General features: G+C 41.5%; 1 protein-coding gene across 1 annotated transcript; it reads left to right on the plus strand.

The window, feature by feature from the left end:
- The first annotated feature begins 213 nt into the window (after positions 1-213).
- CLN5 (CLN5 intracellular trafficking protein) lies at positions 214-8,934 on the plus strand. The gene is made up of 4 exons (XM_059995643.1): positions 214-401; positions 3,609-3,774; positions 4,324-4,549; positions 6,819-8,934. The coding sequence occupies exons 1-4, from the start codon at positions 229-231 to the stop codon at positions 7,328-7,330; spliced, it is 1,077 nt and encodes a 358-aa protein (XP_059851626.1). The 5' UTR covers positions 214-228; the 3' UTR covers positions 7,331-8,934.
- Positions 8,935-10,249: the final 1,315 nt, after the last annotated feature.

Consider the following 10,249-nt stretch of genomic DNA (forward strand, 5'->3'; position numbering starts at 1 on the left):
AGAAGGCCCACGGCCTGTTTGGGCTGCTCGGGGGAACTGGACCAAAGCGCCTTCCGGGTCGGCCTAGTCCAGAAGCCGCCCGCGCTCGGGACAGGCGCGCCGGACGCGCCAGACGCGCCGGACAGGGGGTGGAGCCGCCGTCGAGGGCGTGGCTCTGCGCATGCTCTGCTCGCTGGCCCTCCGCCGTCGCGGGGCGCGGGAGGCGCTGCAAGCAGCGGGAATCCCCTCATGGCGCAGGCGGGGAGAGTTGGTCCGGGGGCCTGGGGGCGGCGGTGCGTGGGCGGGGATGTGGCTCCGGTCTGCGCGCCTTGGCGCTGGGCCTCCGCGCTGCTCTGGCTGGCGGCGGCGGCAGCGGTGGCGGCGAGCGGCCCCTCCCGGCGCCAGTGGCCGGTGCCTTACAAGTGAGTGCGCTGGCGCGGCGGGGCGGGCGCTCGCGCGCGCGGCCGAAGTTCGCGGGTCAAAGGCGGGGGGGCGGGGAGGGGATTGTGTCCTGGTCGCGCAGTTGTGCGGGGGCGGCGCTCGGCGACCCTGAGGGCGCGGCGTTGAATGAAGTAAGAGAGCTGTTGAGTCGCGGCTGTTTGCTGCGCGCCGCCCTGGGGTCACCTCCTCCCGGGACCCTTGAGCCAGTTACGAGGTGACCTAGACTCAGGGCTGCCCCGAATCGTGGATGAAAAGGGAGTAATGTTATTTCGTCGCGTGACTGTCGGGTACAAGTCACTGACAGTTTGAATAGTTTGGGGAGACCTTTAATATCGCGTTTATTACCGTGCCATGCCCTGTCATTTAGTTATCTTGAGTGCATAACATTTGCACGTCAAGTGTCCAGTTTACCCAGCTTGCCTGGGTTTGCCTGGGACTTCCCGTTTTTAGCACTAGAAGTCCGGCGACCCGGGAATCCGCTCGGCCCCTCGGTTGGCGACCTCGTTTGTCCACAGTCTTCAGCCTGGAGGTAGGACGCTGGTCATAAGCTGAGGACACGGAGACTGCAGATATGCGAAGCATATTTGAGCCTTTGAACTAGAAGAGTATTTACATGGCCTAATTGTCAGAGATGGCTAAGCAGAGAGAAAGAAAGAAAACATGGTGTCAACATCAGGCAGGGGAAGGGCCAGCAGCTTTTGGAAATGCACAACTATTCTGGATGACGAAATGGTGAGTTGGGAGACAGGATAACCTAGAGGTCGCGAGTGAGTTCTGGGCTCCGACCACTGCGGATCAAGTCAGGCTCCACCATCACTAGCTGTGTGATCTTGGGAAAGTTGCTCAGTATCTCAGTGTCCACATGTCCTGAGTCAAAAAGTAGGAACAGTAGTTACTTCAGGTTTGTTGGGGGGATTAAATCTAGTAAATGCTAGCCAGCTATTTTCAAACCTGAATACAGTATTGGTGTATTCTGCTCACTAAATGGCTCGCAGTACTTCCTTGTTTTGCTTGATATACATGAAAAGAGAAATTTGAGTTTGAAGCTGGTTTTCTTGAAAGTGTTAATAAAATGTTCAAAAGAAGTAAAAATTTAATATTCAATAAAACAAGGAAGAGATTGGAAATCCAAAACTACTTGATTTAAGGACAAGATATTGACTATGACTTCTTATGTTTCTTTAAAAGTTTGAAGTGTTAAGTACATGCCTTCATCTAATCCCCATCATAAAATTTTAACTTTATTAAGTTCACACTTAAATCATACTTTTGAAATTACCTTTGACCTAAAATAGATTTTGCTGTGGGTCAGTGAAGCCTATATGTAGTTGCCCATTTGCTTAAACCAGGTAAGCACCTATAAAACAGTTAAGTATATCCAAGACTCGTAAGCTTTTAGGAGGGGTTGTCAATATTTTTGTCTAAATAAAGGTGTTTTTTTTTTGGCTGTACCGCAGGGCTTGCGGGAACTTAGTTCCCTGACCAGGGATTGAACCCAGGCCAAGGCAGTGCAAGAACCGAATCCTAACCACTAGACCACCAGGGAACTCCCTAAATCAAGATTTTAACTCTTTAAATTAGAATAGACATTTTTGTTGATGTGTTAGGATTGTAAAACAATAGATTGGGCTAGAACCTGAGGGAATCTAGGATTCTTAGAGGATAGAGGCAGCTACTTTCTCTTTCATCTTTCTCTCCAGTGAAAGGTGTGTAGTGAGTGTCTGCTGATTTGAAATCACCACAGTCCCTCCTCCCCAGTCCTACTGCCGTGGCCTTCTCAGGCTGCTTCCTTGCTTGTTGTATTATTGCTGTGACCTCCTCACTGCCCTCTCAGCCTTAATTTGGCCTTTCTCCCCACCCTTTTCTAATTCATAAAATGAGGCTTATTTAGAGCAAATTCAGTTATATCACATCTGCTACTTCAGATCCTTTAACTGATCTCCCTCCCGGGCTCAGCCCTCCCCAGCTGTGGCACTCGAGAGGGTGCCCTTCACATTGTCCAGACATACCTCTCGTTTTATTGCACTTCTCAGATACCGCATTTTTTACCAACTGAAGATTTGTGGCAACCTTGTGTGGTCAGATGGTAGTTAGCATTTTTTAGCAGTAAAGTATTTTTTAATTGAGGCACATACAATATGTTGGGGTTTTTAAGACATAATATTATTGCACGCTGAATAGACCACGGTATGATTTAAACATAACTTTTATATGCACTGGGAAACTAAAAAGCTCGGATGACTCCCTTCCCTTTACAGCATCATCCGACATATGTGGTGGTCTGGAAGTGACCCACGCTGTCTCCGAGGTGCACCTGAATTAGGGCGAAGTGACAGTCCCTGCCTCCCTCTCCTCTCACCGCTGCTGCCTTGAAGCCTGAACTCCAGTCTTCCTTACCCACTTGAGACTCTTCCAGCGTGTCATGCCTGTCTTAGAGTATTTAGTGTTTTGTTTCCTTTTCCGTACTGACTTCCTAAAGTATTTTAAAAACCTAGGCTAGGCCTTCATCTCTTCCTTTGCCTCCTTACCCCCAGGCATCCCGCAGCAGGTAAAAATGATTTCTCCCTCTTTTGCACCCTCAGGCCTTTGTGTATTTCTTTGTAAGCACTCACCGTGCTGCGCTTCATCACTTGTTTAATGTCTTACCAGCCCTCACCCACAGCTCCTTGAGGGGAGGAACAGCATTTTAACTTTTGTTTCCCTCCTTTCTAGTATAGTCGTAGATCCTCGATAATATTGGTTGAAGGGGATGTCGGCTAATCCTCAAGAAAATAGAAAATGTGTTCTATTTAATTATGATTATCTTTGAATAATCTTAACATATGGATTGTTTGGGAAGTTCAATATCATTTGAAAGCTATTCCTTTATTCAGTAAATATCTGTCTACTAAATAAGGTGTGGAGCTATAAACATTTTCACGTGTGGTCCGTCTTCAGCATTCTCACAATGGGAGCGGGGAACCAGGAAGCATGCAATTATCAGTTGCTTTCAATGTATCATTTGCTATTAAAGACATCATTGGAGTTTGTTCACAGGATAACATATAAAATGTATATGTATACACTATGGCTGAGCTTTGGGTGTTTTTTCTAAAAATGTGATTGACAGTGAAATTAAAATCTGGATTCTACGATGTGCGAGAACCAAATTCCTATTAGAATCTAAGTTGATGATTTTTTTTTGTTAGACGCTTTTCCTTCCGTCCGGAACCAGATCCTTACTGTCAAGCTAAATACACTTTCTGTCCCACTGGCTCCCCTGTCCCAGTGATGAAGGATGATGATGTCATTGAAGTCTTTCGTTTACAAGCCCCAGTGTGGGAATTTAAATATGGAGACCTCCTGGGACACTTGGTAAGGCTGCATCTTGATCTTGTGGCTGGTTAATTAAGTGATTTGATTAAGTGGATTTGAGGGAATAATCTCTATTCAGTCACTAGTTTTAGATTATGTTTATTGGTGTTCCTCTTAGCACATTTTAAATAAGTAGTCCAAAAAAATAATCAGGTTTTATGATCCTGACAATAATCAATGCAATTGCTTTAATCCATTTTAATATTATGGATCCAAATGCAATTCCTATACCCAGATCCTGGAAAGAAAGAAAGGAGGCGGCCCCGAGCAAGGGGCAAGGCAGGTGGGAATCACCTCTTCACATCCAGTTCCTACTGTGCACACTTTTCCTAGGTTAGCTCACCATTTGAGCCTCTCATCACCTGAGAGGTACACAGACTTCCTTCCTGTGTCTGGGGCATGGAGGCTGCTCAACGTGAGAATAGCAACAGGGAAGGGGAATAACTGGTCTACTCTATATGCAGCTGCGGTATCGCACTTTCTCCCATCTGGCTCCTGAACCAGCGGTTACTTCACAGATGCTTTGATACATGTATGATCTTTACACAGAAAATTATGCACGACGCCATTGGATTCAGGAGTACTTTAACTGAAAAGAACTACACAATGGAATGGTATGAACTTTTCCAGCTTGGAAACTGCACATTTCCCCATCTCCGACCTGAAATGAATGCCCCTTTCTGGTGTAATCAAGGAGCTGCCTGCTTTTTTGAAGGAATTGATGATATTCACTGGAAGGAAAATGGGACGTTAGTTCTAGTAGCAACCATATCAGGTAAGTTTCAAAACTATGGCAGCATTTGATGATTGCATCAATATCCAAAAATGACAGAAATTACTTTCATTGAGGCCTCTCAGTAACCGTCTGCTCTTCAGAGATCAACGTATAAAATACACTTCTGGAATCACTAACCTTTGATCCAAACTATTACTCATGCAAAACTTCACCTTATTTACAGATTATCTTTTCTATTTTCATAATAAAAATAAATGATATAAAGCTGTACAATTAAATTGGACTTTCTAAATAAAATAATAGAGGTAAATCTCTATTTTAGAGGTGACCACCAGTTTGTTCTCTGTATCTGTGGGTCTGTTTCTGTTTTCTTTTGTTTGTTCATTTGTTTTATTTTTTAGATTCTACATACCATATGAAATCATATGGTAATTTGCCTTTCTCTGTCTGACTTACTAAACATAATATCCTCTAGGTCCATCCATGTTGTCACAAATGGCAAGATTTCATTCCTTTTTACGGCTGAATAATATTCCATTGTATGTACATGCCACATTTTCCTTATTCATTCATCCCTCGATGGAAACTTGGGTCATTTCCATGTCTTGGCTATTGTAAATAATGCTGCAGGAAACTTAGGGGTGCTTATATCTTTTCAAGTTAGTGTTTTCTCTTCCTTTGGATAAATGCCCAGGAGTGGAATTGCTGGATCATATGGTAGTTCTATGTTTAATTTTTTGAGGAACCTCCATACTGTTCTCCATAGTGGCTGCACCAATTTACATTCCCATCAATAGTGCACGAGGGTTCCCTTTTCTCCACACCCTCACCAACACTTGTTATTTGGTGTCTTTTTGATGATGGCCATTCTGACAGGTGTGAGGTAATATCTCATTGGGGTTTTGATTTGCAGAATTGGTATCTTTTAAATGTAATCTGGGAATCTTTTAACTATTTATCATGCTGTTTTCTATATTTCTTCCTATTTTCTAATTGATGTGCCCCAAACCATCCAACAATATAAAAGTCCATTTCTCTTTTAGCAATGCTCATTGTGGTAAATAGCTATCCTTCTTTCATTCCAGGCCAGTTCACATCTCTCTTTTCTCCATTTCCACCTACCTCATTATCTACAAAATCTTCCTTCTGACATCAAAGTATGATCATATGAACAAGTGATCACTATTTTCTGTAGAAGAGTTTGCAATATGCTGGTACTTAAATCTTTTAAGTTATCCATCTGCCTTGTGATTAATCCTGTTCATTGACCTTTTTTCACATTACAGAATAGGGTTTTGAAGCATTCATATCTCTTCATTACAAGCAGTGGCTTTTCAAAGTTGAACACTATGAACAGTATCCCCAGCTCTAAGAAAACAGGATTTATATTATTTCACCATTTTAATACCATAAAATTGATAAAAGCAGCTACTCTGTTCATTCTGTAGGGCTTTAAATATTGATTTTATGGACTCAAGCTGGAGTAACCTAAGAAAGATTCACACACAGTGACAAAGTGAAATGTTGGGGCCATGCTGTTTTAGGCCCAGATGTGGTTGCAGCCATGCAGAGTATTTTGTTAACATTTGGAGAGATTCCTCTGGTCTGGTACAAGGTGGTAAGAGAGAGTGTTAGCCATCCTGGAGTCTGTATAATCCATGAACTTGGTCAAAAACATTTCCAGTTTAGTTGATTCACTGGAAGAATTTGTGTAGTGGGTAGAAAGGTTGTAAGCAGTAGCCACAAGTACAGGGAGCAAAGGGAGATACCAGATATTGAAGGTGAATGGGGCACGGTGCTTCCTTCTCAAGTCAAGTAGCTGTTCCTCAGGCAGCCATTCATACCTTGCTTTGCACAGAAAAGCTTCATGTTTCACCTTCCTCAGTTCTTCTTACACTGTCTTTGCCTCATTCACTTTTTCCTCTTCCACAATTTTTCCCTTGCTTCTTTTTTCTCTTTTGCCTCTGAATCCAAGATTTGTTGAGTGGAGTAGAGAAAGAGGGCTTTGGCACATGTACAATTTAGCTTTTGACTGTAGCTTAAATGATTACAGAATTTGTATGTAAGACTCCTCTTTATACACCTATTATATCTAATGTTTAGTTCAGAAATACCTTGTGCCTTGAAAAATGGAACAGTAATTGGCTGAGCTTGGATTCCTTTTGTGAGATGCAGGTTTGGAAATTCAAAAACTGTTGTTTAATCATGTAGTCATGGCCTTGATCTGGTTAGAGCATTTTACTTAAAACTAACATGATTAGCTTTGATGTTCACATAGTGTTGTGTTTTTTTGTTTGTTTTTAACTAGGAGACATATTTAACAAAATGGCAAAGTGGGTAAAACAGGACAATGAAACGGGGATTTATTATGAGACATGGACTGTCCAAGCCAGCCCAGAAAAAGGGGCAGAGACATGGTTTGAATCCTACGACTGTTCCAAATTTGTGTTAAGGACATATAAGAAGTTGGCTGAACTTGGAGCAGACTTCAAGAAGATAGAAACCAACTATACAAGAATATTTCTTTACAGTGGAGAACCTACTTACTTGGGAAATGAAATATCTGTTTTTGGGCCAACAGGAGACAAGACTCTTGCTTTAGCCATAAAAAGATTTTATTGTCCTTTCAAACCACATTTGTCAACTAAAGAGTTTCTTTTGAGTCTCTTGCAAATTTTTGATGCTGTGATTATACACAGACAGTTCTATTTGTTTTATAATTTTGAATATTGGTTTTTACCTATGAAATTCCCTTTTATTAAAATAACATATGAAGAAATCCCTTTACCTAACAGAAACAGAACACTCTCTGGTTTATAAAACCTTAATTCTACTGCTTTTTTTTCCTACTAGCTCATCAGTTTTTCAGGGAGTGGTTTTACATGTGTGGATTTCTTAGGCCTTTCTTCCTTGGGACAGAAAGGTAAAATACACATGGGCAGAATTGCTGCATAATAATATCTCGGGAATTTTTTTGGAAAGAAGCTGAAAACTCTTATTGTGTTGGCCAAAGTGAACCCATTAGGTGATCTTGATTTCAATCTCCAAGGCTTTGTTAATATGGAGAATTATATCATGTCATCAGATATACAGGATCTTTGGACTCAGAATGTGAAATTGTGGATATGGTGTGCCAAAACTAAGAATACTGTCAGTGACATTGTCATGGTGGGAGCTACTTTTTGCAGATATGGTAATTACACTTTCTCATTTAGGTACTTTCTGGTAGTTTTGACTGACTTTACAGCCTTTGTAACTTCTAGAGCCAGTCCTAGTAGTTTGATTTTGTTCTATTCACTTAACCTTAAAGAGTAATTGGGACACCACAGCTGGAGTGGTCATGCTTCCAGATGTGGTAAAATCAGTGATAAAGAGCATAAGTTTCTGGCTAGCATTTTAGAACTAGCCAGTAACTGGTATTTTGTGATTTAAGCAACTTATCATTTCCAAACCTTAGTTTCCTTATCTCGAAAATGATTCATCTGTCACGATTGTTGTAAAGACTGAAGCCATGTATAGTTTGGCCTAGTAAGGTCACAGTAAGTGGTAACTATGACGATTAATCAGAGAACAAACTGCCATCATTGATCTTGCCTAATGTGGTTTACAGGCCAGCCTTTCCTGGCTTTGTAATAATCACCCAGACTCTGAGCAGGCAGCATAGTGCTTCTGCGGTTCTTCACACATACGGAACATGGAAGTATCTGACTGCAGGTACATCTGGGTGAACGGGCACCCTTTAACTAACTCCTTCACTGCTTCACACAGTCCCTCCGCCGCCCACTAAAGCTGCCAGCAGTGGAAGAAGGTACACTTCCCAGAGAGAGGGCAGGTTTTTGTCAAGGATCGCCAAGTAGCCGTGCTTCCATTAGGGCCATCAAACAAGGTTTCAAGGTCCTTTAAGTGTCTGATAACTGAACACCTTGTTTCTATTCATGGAAAAAATACCTACCAGTCAGGAAAATGATGAGGCAGAGATCAGAGAAAACAGTCTGTATTTAATATGTAAATGTACCAATTCTATTCAGTTTCTGCCCACATTTGAGTGCTTCCTAAGAGGTTAGTACATTGAGTTCTCATAAAAAGCCTAAGCGTAGGTACTCTTCACGTGACTCAAATGAGGAAATTGAGACTTAGAAAGGTTACGTGACCTTTCCACAGCTACCCACCTAGTGGTAATGGAGCCTCATTTTGAACCAGGTTCTGCTGACTGAATGGGATGCACCAGCAAGCAGGTTTTTTGGCGCTGCTCAAAGTGTGGTCCTCAGACCAGTGCCTGGACCATAAGTTACTAACACCATATGTTCTGGTCTGTGAGGAGGAACTCTTAAAGCAACTTGTTGGACTAATTTTGTTTCTGTTGAATCCAATTAAAAAAAAAAAAAACGGGGGCTTGTACTTTGCTTTTATTTCGTCTAGGAATTTATCACTGTCTTCAAAACTATAGGCACTAAAACTCAGTCTAAAAATAAAAACCCAGTCCTTCAGCACAGATAGCATAAGAAGCACTGCATCATTATGATGCCTGCTGCACAGAGGATGTCTCACCCTCAAGCACAGGGAGAAGTGGCTTTCACTGCCTACAGTTTAGCCTTGTCTACTCATGTTAATAGCGCCAAACATTCCTGATTACTTTAACCTCTTTAACCTGCTAGTTGTCTTCAGAATATGTCACAAGAAAACTTGGATCTTTGCACTGGCACCATCTAGCGGCTAAAATCGGGCAATGTCAGCCTCTACGGATTCAGGAAAATTGCTCTGGAAAAAGTGTTTGGATTTCCAGACCTACATTGGGGTAACAAGCAGAAACTCCTATGCCAAGTTTGTATTAACTGTAAATCACAGAACTTGGTTCCATGGCAACAACAAATGAGGACATCCGTACATGGAACTTGAATATTAAAGCAAGAATCTACTAGTTACATTAAAAAGCGTTCATGATTTTCCACTGTTCCTAAGAATACTGATGTGAAGAAATTCTGAGAATTTGACATACAGACTCAGGATACTATAACAGAGTGTGTAGCATTCATATAAGTAAGTACTTCTTAAGAACTTATCAAGCCTATCAGCTATACTTACAAGTTGAAGTAGGGCTTTGAAGCAGACATGATTCAGGAAAAAGCTTTTAAAATGGTAGCTGGAAAACCAAGACACAAGCCAGGCAGGAATCTGCCAATTAAATTTTGCTGTCCTTTGAACTTCTGTATAACTAACTTAAATGTGATTTCTGTTTTTCTCGTTAAGTTGTAAATGTATAAAATTTCCTCTACAAGAAACCATTAGTTGAAGCCTTAAGTTATATTAGGGCTTTAGAATAATCTTATTAATAACTTATTAATTCTGGCTCCATATTAGGTAAGTATACCCACAGTGTGTCATCAGTTGTAGGTACAGGAAAATAGGCAAAAGGTGAAAATAAACTGTAAATATTTGGAACCCTCACTCAATATTGGCTCCTTATTAGAAATCAGAAAAATAAAATAAAAAATCTTAAGACATCTCATCCAGTTTTATAATCTGCTCTGGTGGCACTTAACAAATTCCCTAGGACTGTATTTCCTTTAAGATGACTTTTTTTTTTTAAAAGAAATTACTGGTATGTTAAAAAAACAGCAACGTTCCCAAACCCCACACACGCTTTTCCCCTCACAGCAAATGAGTTGGCCAAAGTTTGTTTCCAGCATCTTCCTCGTATTTACCCTTTGTTGTCCAAATAGCATCCTGCTTCTTAAACCT

This window comes from Delphinus delphis, chromosome 18 (genome assembly GCF_949987515.2).
Source record: "Delphinus delphis chromosome 18, mDelDel1.2, whole genome shotgun sequence".
Lineage (NCBI taxonomy): Eukaryota > Metazoa > Chordata > Mammalia > Artiodactyla > Delphinidae > Delphinus > Delphinus delphis.